The sequence below is a fragment of the Chelonia mydas genome, chromosome 2 (assembly GCF_015237465.2).
Source record: "Chelonia mydas isolate rCheMyd1 chromosome 2, rCheMyd1.pri.v2, whole genome shotgun sequence".
In the NCBI taxonomy this organism is placed as follows: Eukaryota; Metazoa; Chordata; order Testudines; family Cheloniidae; genus Chelonia; species Chelonia mydas.
The window spans coordinates 262,260,553-262,277,280 of record NC_057850.1 but is presented as its reverse complement, the minus strand read 5'-3'; the positions used below and the strand labels follow the sequence as shown (position 1 = coordinate 262,277,280).

Below are 16,728 nucleotides of genomic sequence, written 5' to 3'. Positions count from 1 at the left end.
GCTTTTCTAATCTCTAAAGGAGAATGTCTATACCACAAGGCACCCTCCTTCAGACCCTGAAATGACTGACATGCCTGAAGACCCCCTCAATCCCCAAAACAATAAGTACAGAGACCCACTCAAGGTCCATATTGATGTTTCCTAGGAGTTCCTCTTAGCTCCTGGAGTAATAGGACACTCCCTGCCCCCAAACTATCAGGCCCAGAATCTTGCTGAATTTTAAGGCAACCTATCCACTCTGGAAAGAGACCAGAGCATCATCATGGGCAGCCCAATGAAACCTTGACTTAATATGCAGCAGTGGACATGAAAGCAAACAAAATGTTATGATGCAAAAGGGATGGAATTGAGAATGACACTCAAAACTAATGCCACCATAAAAATCAAAGGTATGCCCTCACCTGGAATACTGTATGCAGTTCTGGTCATCCCCATTTCTAAAAATATTCAACAGAGCGCATTCAGAGACGAGTGAAAAATAGGATTAGAAGTTGGAGAGACTTCTGTTTGAGGAGGGACTGAAAAGATTGGGATTGTTTAAATTAGAAAGGAGATAAATGGGGGGGGGGGTAGGGGAATACAAGATAATGAAAGGGATAAAGAAGGAAAATCAAGCATTTCTATTTACTCTCTCATAAAAGAGGAACAAGGGGATAGCCAATGAAATTAAAAGGACAGCCCACTCAGAAGTGATAAAAGGACTTTAAAAAATACTGCACCATTAGCCACCTGCTCTCCGAACTCCTCTACAATCACATCATCCTCCTGCAGTCAGTACAAAGTGCTGGTGTTAATATCACCTGCCTTGTCCTTTGTTTTGACTGCATCATGCCCTTTTTCAGTTCCTCCACCAGCTTCCCCTTCCTCCACCACTGCAGAATGGAAAAAACATGCTAATCTCCCAGATTAACTCACTGCTCTCTAGCTCTAGTTTTGCTCACTGTGAGCTGCAGGTGTGGGAGATATATTCAATACCCTTTGCTTTTCTACTATATAATCAAACTGTCTCATTAGCTGGGATGTAATTTGTGCACAGAAACATTTCTTCCTTCAAACAGAGAAAAGGACTCCACTGAACTACAAATTCCCTGCTTATCCCTCTGGTGCCTCCCTGACTCTCGACCTAGCAGAGGTATCCCCTTCCTTACAGAAGCTGCAACCAGGCATGTCTACACAACAGTAATGAGGTGTGAGATTGCTGCATGTGTAGACACCTCCATATTAACTTTAATCTAGCTTGCGCAAAGATAGATTAAACCAAAAACAGTGAAGCCACAGTAGCATGATCTAGCCACCGAGTACAAGCCCACCAGGAAACTTGACTACATAACTGGGCAGTTAGCTAAATCCAAACTAGCTTGGGTACATCTACATGTGCCGCAATTGCACCTCTGATTTCCGCAGACGGACAGACTCTCAGTGATTGAAGCAGAAGCTCCTGAGATGGGAATGTAGTGCAACACAAATTTCTTACAGATAAAGCCAAACACAGCACCACAATTCACATCTCACTTCTCCTTGTCACCAGCAGGGTCTGAGCACCTGAGGTATGTCTACACTGCAATTAAACATGCACAGCTGCCCTGTGTCAGCTGACTCGGGCTTTGGGATTGTTTAATTGCAGTGCAGAGGTTTTGAGCTGAGGGGGAGGAGCTCAGAGCTCGGGCTCTAGACTGAGCCCGAACGTCTATACTACAAAGAAATAGCCTTACGGCCCAAGTCAGCTGACACAAGCCAACCTTAGGTGTTTAATTGCACCACAGACATACCCAGAGTGTACAAAAAGTCCTTAGATTCAGCAGGTCAAACAAAGAGCTTGGGCTGTCAGCTTCCACACAGAGGCTTCCCATTGGAGTACTTCTCACTGTATTTCCATGGGAACAGAGTTGTGCCTTTCCCGTTGCCGAGGAGATGCAGTCATTGCTTTCTGAGACTGGGGAACAATGTCCTAAGAACATCTCAGGGTATTGAGGACCTCAGAGTGCCTAAAGCTTGGAAGGGATTTTACACTGATAGATCAAAGCCCCCTAACTATACAGGCAGGAAACCCCCATCCCCATTCCTGTTCTTCAGCTCCAATTTTGGGCAGTTTAGTAAATGTGCCACATTATTCCCTACAGCTATTTTTGGTATCTAAATTTAGAGAGAGACTCTTAATTTAAAAAAACACCTGTCTGAAAATATTTCCTGCTACTGTCCTGGTAACCTCTCATTCCCTCTCCCACTAACCAAAATTGCAGAAAATTTGGCATTAGCCTGCATTTTGTGTAGAGCTGGTTGGTTGGCCCGGTGTCCCCTACCCTAGGCAGGGCCAGTTAGCAGAGTCAGTCACTCACTCTCTTATGCAGTAACAGAGGAAGGGAAATATTTTTTTTAAATAGGATGCTAAAGCCACAAAAAATGGCAGGGAGGGGGGAGCATATTCCTCAACAAACAAGTCTTGTTCCTTCATGCTTTTCATGTCACAGCTTATCCCTGAAACCATGGAGACCTCGGGGGTGAGAATGGAGCAGGCACATTGGTGCCTGCGAGTCAGTGGCTGTGGTTACGGACCAATCTTAGTAGCTCAATAGATCACCTATTTTCTGGCCTGTTTCAGGGACTGAGGAGGGGTTACCAGTATATCTGGCCAGTCCAGAAGCTCCCAGGGATGCTGTTTATCTGTAAATGAGGATTTTCAAACCAGAAGGGACTGTTAGGATTATCTAACCAGACATGCTGCATAACACAGACCAAACATCCTTACCCAGTAGTTTCTGGATCAAGCCCATAACTTCAGTTTAAGATACGGCATCTCATTTAGAAAGACATCTAGACTTGATACAAAAATGTCAAGTGATGGAGAATCTACCACATCCTTAGGTAAACTGTTCCATTAATTACCATTCCAGGAAAAAAAAAATGTGTACTTTATTTCTAATCTGAATTTGTCTAACTTCAGCATCCACCCATTGGAGCTCATTCTGCCTTTTCCTGTTGGATTCAAGGCCATCTATTATCAAAATCTCTTCCATATGGATACTTACAGAATGTGACCAATTCACCCTCAACCTTCTCTTGGATAAACTAAATAGACTGAGCTACTTTAGTCTCTACTATTAAGGCAGGTTTTCCAGACCTTAAATCATCCTTGTAGCTATTTTCTGAACCGTTTCCAATTTTTCAACATCCTTTTTGAAGTGTGGACACCCGAATTGGATGCACTATTCAGTAATGGTCTCACTAATGCCACATACAGAGGTATTATTACAAACCTACTTCTATTCGGTATACCCTTGCTTATACATCAAAGGATTGCATTTGCCCTCTTAGCTACAGCACAACACTGGGAGCTCACGTTAGTTGATTATCTACCATGACACCTAAGTTCTTCTGTTGCCGCATTGCAGAACACAGCACTCCATCCTATAAGTGTGATATTCATTCTTTGCTTCTAAATGTATGATGTTGTAGATAGCTGTATTAAAATGCATAGTGTTCAAATGGCATATTTTGACAAACAATCCAGATTGGTCTGTATAACTGACCTATCCCCACCATTATTTACCACTCCACCATCTGCATATTTTGTTGGCAGTGATTTTATGTTTTCTTCCAGATCTTTATTGATTTCTTCCAGATTTTATATTTTCTTCTCATCCCAGTTTGGAGAAAGAGCGTCAGCCCAGAACAGAGAACTGTTTCTTGTGTTCCCTATATCCACACCCAGTCTGAAATTAGGTCCAGCGCGTGAATGGTAATGTGGCAAAGTCAAGAAACAACCTGTGGGAAAGAGAGGGTAGATGGAGATCTCATACTATTGCATCAATAACAGGGGACTGGATTTGACAATCCAGAAGGCCCCTTCCAGTCCCATGTTCCTATCAGAGGTGGTATTAGCATGGATGTTGAAGATACTTAGGGCAGTAAATCCTGAACCACCATGTCACACCGCATCCCTGTCATATCCTCCCAGGGGGTTGGTCTTGAAGACCTCACAGGGCTCTGGAGGTCTGCAGATTAGCAGGATGCACATCTGGGATTTTTGGTGATTTACAGAGGACTTCCTCAAGATGATCCAGGCAAGACAGAAATTATGCTGTCTAAAGGAGAAATGCTTTAAATAACTGGCCAAGATGACTCCACCTTCATCTGAAGACATATAGCCCCCAATCATCAAAATGATGTGAAGCCTCATGGTTGTGTTTGATTTCATAGATTCCAAGGCCAAGAGAGATCAATGTGGTCATCTAGTCTGACCTCCAGTATAACACAGCCTATCGAACTTCCCCAAAATAATTCCAAGAGCAGATCTTTTAGAAAGATATCCAATTTCAATTTAAAAATTGCTAGTGATGTAGAATCCACCATGATCCTTGGTAAATTATTCCAATGTTTAATTAACCTCACTGTTAAAAAAAAATTACACCCTATTTCCAGTCTGAATTTGTCTAGCTTCACCTTCCAGTCACTGGATCATGTTATACCTTTCACATTGAAGATCAAATATTTGCTCCCCATGCTGGTACTTACAGACTGTAATCAAGCCACCTCTTAGCCTTCTCTTTGTTAAGCTAAATATATTGAGCTCCTTGACTCTCTCTCTGTAAGGCATGTTTTCTAGTCCCTTAATCATATTCATCGCTCCTCTCCAAATTATCATCATCATTCTTGAATTGTGGACCCCAGAACTGAACGCAGCATTCCAGCATCGGTCATACCAATGTCAAATATAGAGATAAAATAACTAGGCCTGCCGATTAATCGCAGTTAACTCACGCAATTAACTCAAAAAAATTAATCGCAATTAATCGCAGTTTGAATTGCACTGTTAAACAAGAGAATACCAATTGAAATTTATTAAATATTTTGGATGTTTTTCTACATTTTCATATATATCTTGTATTCTGTGTTGTAAGTGAAATCAAAGTGTATATTTTGATTACAAAATATTTATACTGTAAAAATGATAAACAGAAGAAATAGTATTTTTCAATTCACCTCATACAAGTACTGTAGTGCAACCTCTTTGTCCTGAAAGTGCAATTTACAAATGTAGATTTTTTTTTGTTACATAACTGAACTCAAAAACAAAACAATTTAAAACTTCAGAGCATACAAGTCCACTCAGTCCTACTTCTTGTTCAGCCAATTGCTAAGACAAACAAGTTTGTTTACATTTACAGGAGATAATTCTGTCCTCTTATTTACAATGTCACCAGAAAGTGAGAACAAGCATTTGCATGGCACTTCTGTAGCCAGCAGTGAAAGGTATTTACATGCCAGACATGCTAAACATTTGTATGCCCCTTCATGCTTCAGCCACCATTCCAGAGGACATGCTTCCATGCTGGTGACACTCGTTAAAAAAATTATGCATTAATTAAATTTGTGATTGAACTCCTTGGGGGAGAACTGTACATCCCCTGCTCTGTTTTACCCCTATTCTTCCATATATTTCATGTTATGACAGTCTCGAATGATGACCCAGCACATGTTGTTGTACGTTTTAAGAACACTTTCACTGCAGACTTGACAAAACGCATTGAAGGTAACAATGCGAGATTTGTAAAGATAGCTACAGCACTCTACCCAAGATTTAAGAATCTGAAGTGCCTTCCAAAATCTGAGAGGGACGAGGTAGGGAGCATGCTTTCAGAAGTCTTAAAAGAGCAACACTCTGATGCAGAAACTACAGAACCTGAACCACCAAAAAGAAAATCAACCTTCTGCCGGTAGCATCTGACTCAGAGGATGAAAATGAACATGCATCGGTCGGCATTGCTTTGGATGGTTTTCCAGCAGAACCAGTCATCAGCATGGACGCATGTCCCCTGGAATGGTGGTTGAAGCATGAAGGGACATGTGAATCTTTAGCACATCTGGCACATAAATATCTTGTGACTCCGGCTACAACAGTGCCATGAGAATGCCTGTTCTCACTTTCAAGTGACATTGTAAACAAGAAGCGGGCAGCATTATCTCCTGCAAATGTAAACAAACTTGTTTGTCTGAGCGATTGGCTGAACAAGAAGTAGAACTGAGTGGACTTGCAAGTTTTAAAATTTTACACTGTTCTATTTTTGAATGTAGTTTTTTGGTACATAATTCTATATTAGTAAGTTCAACTTTCATGATAAAGAGATTGCACTACAGTACCCATATCAGGTGAATTGAAAAATACTATTTCTTGTGTCTTTACAGTGCAAACACTTGTAATTAAAAATAAATATAAAGTGAACACTGTACACTTTGTATTCTGTTTGTAACTGAAATCAACATATTTGAAAATGTAGAAAACATTGAAAATATTTATATAAATGGTATTCTATTATTAACAGTACGATTAATCGCTTGACAGCCCTAAAAATAACCTCTTTACTCCTACTCAAGATACCCATTTATACATCCAAGGATTGCACTGGCAGCTCATGTTCAGCTGATTATCCACCACTACCCCAAATCTTTTCCAGAGTCACTGCTTCCCAGGATGGAGTCCCGAATCCTGTAAGTATGGCATACGTTCTTTCTTCCTGGATGTATACATTTGCATTTAGCCATATTAAAACATATTGTTTGCTTGCACCCAGCTTACCAAGGAATCAAGATCTCTCTGTATCACTGATCTGTCCTCTTCATTATTTACAACTCCCCCAATTCGTGTGTTATCTGCAAATTTTATCAGTGATGATTTTATATTTTCTTCCAGGTCATTGATAAAAAAAATGTCAAACAGCGTAGCATCAAGAACTGATCCCTGTGGGACCCCACTAGAAACACATCCATTTGATGATGAGTCTCCGCTTACAATTAAATTTTGAGGCCTGTCAGTTAACCAGCTTTAAATCCATTTAATTGTGTGCCATGTTAATTTTGTATCAGGGATTGGCAACCTTTGGCATGCGGCCCATCAGAGAAATCCGCTGGCGGGCCGGGACAGTTTGTTTACCTGCAGCGTCCACAGGTTCAGCTGATCGCAGCTCCCACTGGCTGCAGTTCACTGTTCCAGGCCAATGGGGGCTGCAGGAAGCGGCGGCCAGCACATCCCTTGCCCCAAGCCGCTTCCCGCAGCCCCCATTGGCCTGGAACGGCGAACCGTGGCCAGCTGGAGCTGCGATCGGCCAAACCTGCAGACACTGCAGGTAAACTGTCCCGGGCTCAGGCTTCAGTCCCCCCTCCCGGAGTTGTGTAGTAATTTTTGTTGTCAGAAGGGGGTCACAGTGCAATGAAGTTTGAGAACCTCTAAACTAGATCAAATTTTGTTCTCATAAATGAGCAATTCCAAACCCTCGTTTGTTACCCATGCTCCCAGCCTTGGTACATAGGCAACTCAATAATTTCTTCTCTCCATGTCATATATTAATTTTATTTTCAACATCTCAATTTTGTGTTGAGTTCTCATATCTTTCCTCTTTTTATCCTCCTCTTTTGTTATTAGTTTAACACCCTCCTGATTATTCTAGCCACCAAGAATATTGGTCCCCCTTCTGCAGAGGTGAAGGCCATCTCAAACTATACAGCCCTCTCTTCCAACAGAAGGTGAACCAATGTTCTGCAAAACCAAAATCTTCCACCCTACACCACTTCAGACCCTTGTAAAGTATACATGGAATTTAGATAAATTAAAATCACTTTACCAACAAATAACACTTATTCTTATGTTCTTAACAAATAACACAAGGATAGTCTTCAAATCCAGACTGGATGCTTTTCTGGAAGATATGGTTTAACCAAACACCAACTTATGCTTTAGTCACACACAAATTATTGGGTCAATACAGGACCTGTGCTATCAAGGAGGTCAGAGTAGATTGGGGTGGCCAACCTGAGCCTGAGAAGGAGCCAGAATTTACCAATGTATATTGCCAAAGAGCCACAGTAATACATCAGCAGCCCCCCCATCAGCTTCCCTCCCACCCCATTCCCAGTGCCTCCGTCCCACTGGCAGCCCCACCAATCAGCGCCTCCCCCTCCCTCCCCGCACCTCCCAATCAGCTGTTTCGTGGCATGCAGGAGGCTGGGAGGGGGAAGGGGGAGGAGCGAGGGTATAGCAGGCTCAGGGGAGGGGGCAGGAAGTAGTGGAGTGGAGGCAGGGCCTGCGGCAGAGCCAAGGGTTGAGCAGTGAATACCCCCTGACCCATTGGAAAGTTGACGCCTGTAGCTCCAGCCCCGAAGTCGGTGCCTGTACAAGGAGCCGCATATTAACTTCTGAAGAGCCACTTCTCCATTGGCCACCCCTGGACTAGATAATCCCTTCTGGCCTTAAACTCTAAGAATCTATGAATAACCATTTATTGCAAGGTTTCTTGGGCCTCCCCTCTGCAGCAGCTGGTATTGGCCACTATCAGTACAGGAAGCTGTCCCTAGGTTCTGGTTTGGGCCTGTCCCTATGTACTTCTAAGGGGAAAAACAAAGTCAGAAACCCCCTAAAACACTTCCAGCTCTTCATTTTCTACCATAAAAAGCAGCAGAAAAGACCAAACCTTTTTTTTTTTAATTATCTATGGGTCACTTAAAAGTCATTTCCCACTCAACTGCCTAACATTTACAAATTCAACTCCACTTCTCCTCTATGACATCACCTTGTAAATAAAGAATTTCACTCAATTTCCATACAGACCACCAATTTTCATCAGACCACCAAAAGGCACACTGTAATCTAAGGACCATATGCAAAAACGTGTCAAATGCACATTTATACCATTTTCCACTGAGGCACTAGAGCTGTGCAAACAACAACAACAAAAAAGGGCCACAATGCATTTTTATAATTGCAAAATTGTATTTCTTCTCCACTCTCCTGGTTCTTGAAAACAGCTGAACCACTTTACTAAAAGCATCCAAAAATTTCATTCCCACAGAATGTGCCAAATTTTAAAGCAAAGAGTAAAAGATGACAAAGTCAAAAGCATTTGACACACCTCTGCAACCTCTACTCTAGGATTCACTTTTTAAAAAAGAGGACATCTATCCATGGCCCTTGACACCTATCTGTGGCAAAGGTGGGGATCAATGTTGTGATAACAGGAAGGACAGACAGGGCAGGGCTAAGTTATGAAAGGCCTTGAAGGTAAGGACAGGAAGTTTGTGTCTGATACGTTGGAGGAGGAGCTAGCAGAGGGACTAAAAAGAAGGGTGACATAATCAAAGTGACAGGCCAGGAAGATGATCTTCGCAGAAGTATACTAAATAGATTTGTAAGGGGCAAGGTTGACAGTTGTCAAGGCCAGAGAGGTCATAGAAGCAAAGTCATGAAATGACCTTCTTCTGCCACCACTCTGACCACATCACCCAATTTCTTGAATCCCTCCATTAGTTTTTAAGCTCAGGCTTGACAAAGCCCTGGCTGGGATGATTTAGTTGAGGATTGGTCCTGCTTTGAGCAGGGGTTGGACTAGATGACCTCCTGAGGTCCCTTCCAACCCTGATATTCTATGAGTTCTGTCATTGCACACTGTCATTTATATTTAGAACTGTCTCTCACTTCTTACCCAACAAGCATCCTTGAAACTCAAGGGACACTTATCCGCTACATAAAGTGCTAGTTCTGCCTTATGGTCCCCGTGTTAAGGACCCCGTGTTAAGTTGCTAAATACCAGACATACTTGCCCACAGCATACCAGTCTCTGTGCTGAAAGCAGTTAATGAATCCATCTGAGGACATTTTTGAGCAATACACATTGTGAGATGAGAACATTTAGTAGTCACTATATATGGCATGAATACATTCCAGAGAGTGTAATACAAATACTTGTTAGTATGAGCTACAAAGACATGTATCAGAGTGATAGCCGTGTTAGTCTGTATCAGCAAAAAGAACGAGGAGTACTTGTGGCACCTTAGGGTTGTCTATTTTAGTTATTTACATTTGTCTAAAAGTAATTAACTATGCAGGATTACGGCACCTCTACACAACTGAATACATACAAAGAGAGCTATCCATAAAAGAGATTTTGAATCCTCCCCATCTCAAAATATGAACCTTTCCAGAAAACCTTAGGAAAACGGTTGAGTCTTACAGCATGCCCTGAATGTCATAACTAAGCCCCTACTTCATTTGCAATATTGTGGAAGTTGTAGATCCCACAATATTAGGCTTCTACCGCAATTTGGATTTTAATTGGCTTACTTTGCACAGTCCACAATTTTGCATGTATTTTGAGTATGCAATTAGTACTGCACTAACATACAATGCCTGTGAAATTTTAAAGGCTAAAGTGGACTGGAGTCGATTTCTACAGCAGTTATGTTAAGACTTTTAATCTTTTAAATTTTATGTTGTATGGGTCACTTTCTTTTTTTTAAATGAATGTTTAATATAGTTACAGCAAAATGTCTGGTTATCAAAAAAATTAGCAGGCATAACATAATACTTGAGTGTTTATATCGTTCCAGCAAATTTTTCTTAAACAAGTAGGTCTACTCTGGCTTCTCCAAATTACTGCTATTAATAAATGTCCATTAGTACTTTTCCATGATTTTCCATGTCTTGTTCTCAACTCAACTGCAATTATTTGAATATGATCCCACGATTCAAGTAGGGTCTTAGTTATAATGGTCCAAGCTTTGCTGGACAGGGCTTGGGAAATTAGCCAGGTCCAGAGTCAAAGGGCCCCTTAAGAAAAATACTCTCCCTCCACCTCCCTTCTGTTTAAAGTATCAGGCTGTTACCTTGAGGTCTCCCACTGAACACCACTGTAGCAACTTCACACTGGGAGAGAGGCAGGTCCCAAACCTTTTAGAGCTTTGTAGGTCGAAAGCAACACCTTAAATTCCATCCCAAACTCCTCAGACTCTTGAACACCAACATGCAAACAAGTTGGCAGACAAACTCATTCAGCAGTAACTTCAGCTGCCAGATGACCTTAAGGTGTAAACCAACGTAGAGCACACTGCAATAGTCTAGTATTGAGGTGACAATGACAGGGACAACTGTAATGAGGTCTCAGAATTGGAAAGCAAATGTTGCACCCTCCTTGCCAAACGCAGAAGGGAAAAAGCAATTTGGCCACAGCTGCTATTGGGGCATCCAGCGGCTGTCTAAGACCTAACAGAGTCCCTAAATGGCAAACAAGAGTATAAATGGGAGGTGCACTCCCTCGACCAAGCAGACTGATAATCACTACCATTCTTTCCAGTTGCTTCCCCCAACTTTCCAGCATTACCTTGTTCTTATCTGAGTCGAGCCTCTGCCAGCCAGCTTTCATCCATGCCCCAATCTTTGCCAGATGTTGAGCAAGAGTACTTCATGAGGAGTCTAAGTCAAGACTGTATGCCTTTCTAAAAGGTACGCTCTTAGGCTGGACGCAGGAATTCACTAGGTGTAATTCTCTGACCTGTCTTATGCAGTAGGTCAGACTGGATTACCATAATGGTCCCTTCTGGCTTTAAAACTCCATGAAGTGGTTCAGCTGCACCAACTGGACTGGAAAAGATGAGGTATTAAGTTTTCAGTCATCAAGATCCACTAACTGGAAGCAGAAGTTAGACAAATTCAGACTAGAAATAACACAAATTTTTACCAGTGAGGGTAATTAACCATCAGAACAACTTACCTGGACCACAGTGAATTCTCCATCACTTCGAATCTATAAAGCAAGACTGGGTGTCTTTCACTCAGCAACATGCTCTAGCTCAGCCAGAAGTGATGAACCTGATGCAGGAATCACTAGGAGAGATTCTCTAGCCAGGATTGCGCAGGCGGTCAAACTGGCTGATCATAATGGTATAATCCTAAACTATAAAATTGTTACCTTCACTAGGGTAACACTGTGTTCGTCCACTACTCTTATCACCAGTGACCACTGAAGTGAACTTTGCAAGTCTAAGCAGGAAAAAAGGGACTGATCCAACCATGGAAAAGAGAATACCGGTTAGAGAAACTGTAAAGAAGTGACCGAGCAGCAGGAGGCAGTATGGCTCATCTGGAAATGCTCCAGTGGAAGTGACACTAAAGAATTGAACTGGAAATTCTAGTATGTTAGTGTAAATGTAGAGTTAACCAGTGAGTATCTATGGAAGCCAGGGATGGAGGAATAGCAGGAGGAGGAGAATTTACTGTGTGACACTACATGAAGGAAATGAGAACTCAAAAAATGTTGATTTAGGTATGGTGCAAAGATAAGCATGATACCTGTGCAAGTCAGTGACAGCCTGGCAAGCATCAATCACCCTTAGTGAATGGAGGAGGAGTTACTGTGAATGAACACCTTAAGCTCCTCCTCTTCCCTTCTCCCCCACAACAAGCACTCGTTTGCTCTCTCAGTGGCTACCTCTCACTCTCCAAGTCAAACTCCCTGCTTTGCCCATGTTAGTCTCCTCTCTACCAGCCATGATGGTAATCAACAACCCCATTCCAGCCTATCTACCCCAGTATATTTGGATCTTAACTAATCAGAGCACCAGCTAAGATATCCAGTACTGAAGGATTCAGAGTAGCAGCCGTGTTAGTCTGTATTCGCAAAAAGAAAAGGAGTACTTGTGGCACCTTAGAGACTAACCAATTTATTTGAGCATAAGCTTTCGTGAGCTACAGCTCACTTCATTGGATGCTCAAATAAACTGGTTAGTCTCTAAGATGCCACAAGTACTCCTTTTCTTTTTGTGAGTACTGAAGGAGCAGCTCAGTCTAGGACTGACTCCAGGCAACAGTCCTAACATACCCAAGATTGCCAGCCCCAGACATTCTCCCTATCTCATGCAAACCATATACATCTTCCTTCCCACCAGGAACAATCCACTTTCCAAAGAGTTAAACCTACCTGTACCAGACTAGGTGGATGATGAAGGCCTTGAGTCACATGTGCTTGGAACAATGGGAAACAAGAAGCTTATCCAGCTGTGCAGTGGGAGGTGGCTGGTTGGTTATGTCATGATGAATTAGCAGGGAAGGTTCTGATCTAACTGAAGCAGGAACTGCTGTAACGCAGCAAACCCAGGATACATTCGAATCCAGCTCTGAAAGGAGAAGGCAGGCAGTGAATGGGAGGGAAGAGATGAACACAACAAATCAGTGTGAACTTGCTGGGTCAGTGCTGACCCAAGATGCACCTTTACAAGCTGAGAGAAGAAAGATAGAGAGGCTATCAGCCCCAGATGTTGAAGGAAGAGTGGAGAGTGTTTACTGATATTGCTGTTCCAGGCTATATTCCTGCTGTTGGGCACATCTGGACTCTGGCTATTTTGGGGAAAGTGAACTAGTTCAGGAGCTGTAAGTGTCAGTTTGCTGGTGTATAAAAAAAGGCTACAAAAGACAGACAGCAAAGTACAAATATTTCAGCAGAGACACTGTTACCTCAGCTGTACCAGGACATGGAAGGTGCAGAACTAGCTGTGCTAAGGCAGGTGAGGAGATGTAAATAGAGATGAGTAAGGAGGGTAGGGTAAGATCCAAATATCCTGGGGTAGGTAGGTTGGAATGGAGCTGTTGATCCAGCTGTTTCTAGGGCACATGGGCAACACAAGTGGGTGCAGAGTCATCTCTGCCAGGGCAAGTCCAGAGCAGATCCTGCCGTTCCTGGGGAAGGGGATGCAGATCCAGCTCTGTCTGTGGAAAAGAGGATGTCAATACAGCTGCTCCTTGGGAAGAGTGTGACAATCGAGCTATGCCTGTGGAAGAGGGATGGCACATCACACTAACTCTGCAAGCCAGGAAGTAAGGCGAGGCTGTGTCACAGCAAGTGGAGAGAGGAAAACACAGTTGTGCTCATAGGGATGTACAGGGAGGGTAGTTTAATACCCAGCTGTGTTGAGGCCAGCAGGGTGCTCGCTGACGATCCAGATGTTCCAAGAGCAGACGGACCGAGAGGAGAGGATGTTCATGTTCATGTAGCAGTACTAAGTCAGATGAGCAGAGCAGCGGTGTTCAGCCTGCTCTGTCATTGCAAAAGAACCAACTCTGCCAGGGCAATATCTGGTCAGAGCCACAATGTGCCAAAGCAGCTGCTTGGCAGAGCCAAGCAGGGGAAAGCGGACAGGGTATATGGGACAGTGTGGGCAGATGGACTTGTTAACAGTGCCCAGCAGTAGATCCAGAAATAATTAGGAGGATCTGGGCAGTACCACATAGTGGACAGTGGCATGAACTGAAGCAGGGCCATGCAAGGCCAGGTGAACAATGCCAAGGCAGAAGCAAGTGAAAGTGCCAGGCCTGGCAGGCAGGGAGCAAGGCTTGTAAGGTGGAGGCATATAGTAACAAACTGCAGACTGAAGGGCAGTGCTAGGCAAGGAGGGTGCCAAGGTTGAAAGAACAGGAAGCAGTGCTAAGAGTCTCTTTCCGAAGGCAGGAGTGAGTGCCAGGCTAAGGGCAGAACTAGGGGTATCCCACAGCAAAGGTACAGTGCTGGACTGAGGGTAGTGCTAGGGGTCTCTCCAGGGGAGGGGGACAGTGCCCAGCTTAAGGCAATGCTAGAGAGGGGTCTGTCTCCTAGGGCCAGAAGGCAGTGCAAGCTGAGAGCAATTCCAAGCGGGGAGTCTCTCCCCAAGGGAACGGGGGCAGTGCTGGATAGAGGGCAGTGCAGGGGGTGGGGATAGGGGGAAAGAGTATCTCTACCCCAGGGCAGGTGGGGGTAGTACCAGGCATGTCTCTCTTCCAGGACAGGTGGGAGCAGTAGCACTGCCAGACTGAGCAGGGGCAGGAGAATTAATCTATCTCAAGGCAAAGGCAGACCCAGCCCCCAGTGTATGTCTCAGGGGCAGGGAACAGTGCCATGTAGGAGAAGATATATCACAGAAATGGGGGTCTCCCCCAGAGGCACTGCTGGGGCTGTGAGGAAGTGGTGCTGGATCTCTCCTAACACCAGAGGAGCAAGCATTGGGACTGGTCGAGGTCAATCTTTCCTAGCAGGGGGCAGTTCATTTGTCCCAGGAGGAGCCAGTAGGTAGCAGTTGGTCTCACCTGAGGGAAGTAGGACACAGTGCCTGAGGTGACGGGGGGTTGGTCTCCCCCAGTGGGGGGCCGGGGAGTGGGCAGTATCCAGGACTGGGGACAAGGGAAGGGGCTGGGGTGGTCTCCCTGACAGGGGAATCGGCTGGAGGGTCAGTTTCCCTCGGCAGGGGGCAGAGGAAGGGGTGGTGGGGGTCAGTCTCCCCCTACCAGAGGAAGGGGTTGAGGGATCAGTCTCCCCGAGCAGGGAGCAAGGGAAGGAGTTGGGGGTCGGATTTCCCCGGAGGGGTCAGGGAAAGAGGGCAGTACGCAGGGCTGGGGGCCAGGAGGTCGGTCTCCCGACAGGGGGCAGGGAGGGAGCAGGGAGGGAGCAGTACCCAGGAGTGGGGGGCAGGAGGTCCGTCACCCCGACAGGGGGCCGGGAGGGGGCAGTACCCAGGAGTGGGGGGCAGGAGGTCCGTCACCCCGACAGGGGGCCGGGAGGGGGCAGTACCCAGGAGTGGGGGGCAGGAGGTCCGTCACCCCGACAGGGGGCCGGGAGGGGGCAGTACCCAGGAGTGGGGGGGTCGGTCTCCCCAGAGGGGGGCGCCAGGGGGCAGTGCCCGGGGCTGGGGGGGGCGGGTCTCCCCGGAGGGGCGCAGGGAAGGGCGCGGCAGGGGGCAGTGCCCAGGGTTGGGGGGGGCCGGTCTCCCCGGAGGGGCGCCGGGGGGCAGTGCCCGGGGCTGGGGGGCCGGTCTCCCGAAGGGGCGCGGGGAGGGGCGCGGCGGGGGGCAGTGCCCAGGGTTGGGGGGGCCGGTCTCCCCGGAGGGGCGCGGGGGGGCAATGCCCGGGACTGGGGGGCCGGTCTCCCCGGAGGGGGGCGGGGGGGGGGCAGTGCTCGGGGCTGGGGGGCCGGTCTCCCCGGAGGGGCGCGGCGGGGGGCAGTGCCCGAGGCTGGGGGGGCGGGTCGGTCTCCCCCAAAGGGGAGGCTCGGGGGGGAGCAAGGGAAGGAGCCGGGGGCCGGTCTCCCCGGCGGCGGCGGCGGCGGGACCCCTCCCACTCGCCCTCGCCCTCGCCCTCGCCCTCGCCCTCACCCTCACGTCCATGCTCCTCCCCGCCGGTCCCGGACTCTCCCGCTCCCGGGGCCGCGGCTCCGCTCCCGGGGCCTGCGGGCGCCTGCGCGGCGATGCGGGGAGCGGCGGGCGGCAGGGAGCGTCTGCAAAGTGCGGCCGTCAGGGATCGGGGTAAAGAGCCTCCCGCGCCACGGAGCCGAGCGGGAGCGCGGGAACCTCCCGCCCCGGCCGGGCACTGACACCCCTCCCCTCCCCCAGCCCTGTCCCCCTCAGCCAGGTATTGACACCCCTTCCCTCCCAGCCTCTGACCCCTCAGCTGGGCACTGAGACCCCTCCCTTAGCCCTGCCCCCCTCACCCGGGCACTGACACTCCTCCCCACCACACCCACTGAGCCCCCTTCAACCGAGCACTGACATCCCCCTGCCACCCAACATCCCCTCTGCCCCCCTTAGCCAGGGGCTGGGGACTGACACCCCTCCCCCACCTCCATGCCTCACACAGGGACCAGGCCCTGACAACTCTTCCTTCCCTCACATCTCCTCCCTGTCCCCCAGGGACTGGGCACCACCCACACCCTTGCCACTCCCTGTCCCTCTCCCCTCCAGGGACTGGGCACCACCCACACCCTTGCCACTCCCTGTCCCTCTCCCCTCCAGGGACTGGGCATCAACACCCCTCTCCCCATACTCCCTGGCCCCCTGCCAGAGACCAGGCACTAACATGTCTCCCCTGACACGGTCCAGGTGCCAACACACACACCCCTGCCAGGGACCAGGCACTGACAACACAGCTGCACCATCCCTCCCTCCCTG

General features: G+C 46.9%; 1 protein-coding gene across 5 annotated transcripts in view; it reads right to left on the bottom strand.

Annotated features, from left to right (window-relative positions):
* SMARCD3 (SWI/SNF related, matrix associated, actin dependent regulator of chromatin, subfamily d, member 3) overlaps positions 1-16,062 on the bottom strand; it is a 246,792-nt gene extending 230,730 nt beyond the window's left edge. For 3 of the 5 annotated variants that reach the window (XM_037891523.2, XM_043541891.1, XM_043541889.1), the window contains exons 1-3: positions 15,937-16,062; positions 12,741-12,936; positions 11,145-11,404 (exon numbers count right to left, since the gene is read on the bottom strand). In XM_037891523.2, the coding sequence (XP_037747451.1) occupies positions 11,145-11,186 (42 nt within the window). In that variant the 5' untranslated portion in view covers positions 11,187-11,404; positions 12,741-12,936; positions 15,937-16,062. The remainder of the gene's footprint in view (positions 1-11,144; positions 11,405-12,740; positions 12,937-15,936) is intronic. The other 2 variants (XM_037891524.2, XM_043541892.1) reach the window with 1 other exon arrangement.
* Between the last annotated feature and the right edge of the window lie 666 nt (positions 16,063-16,728).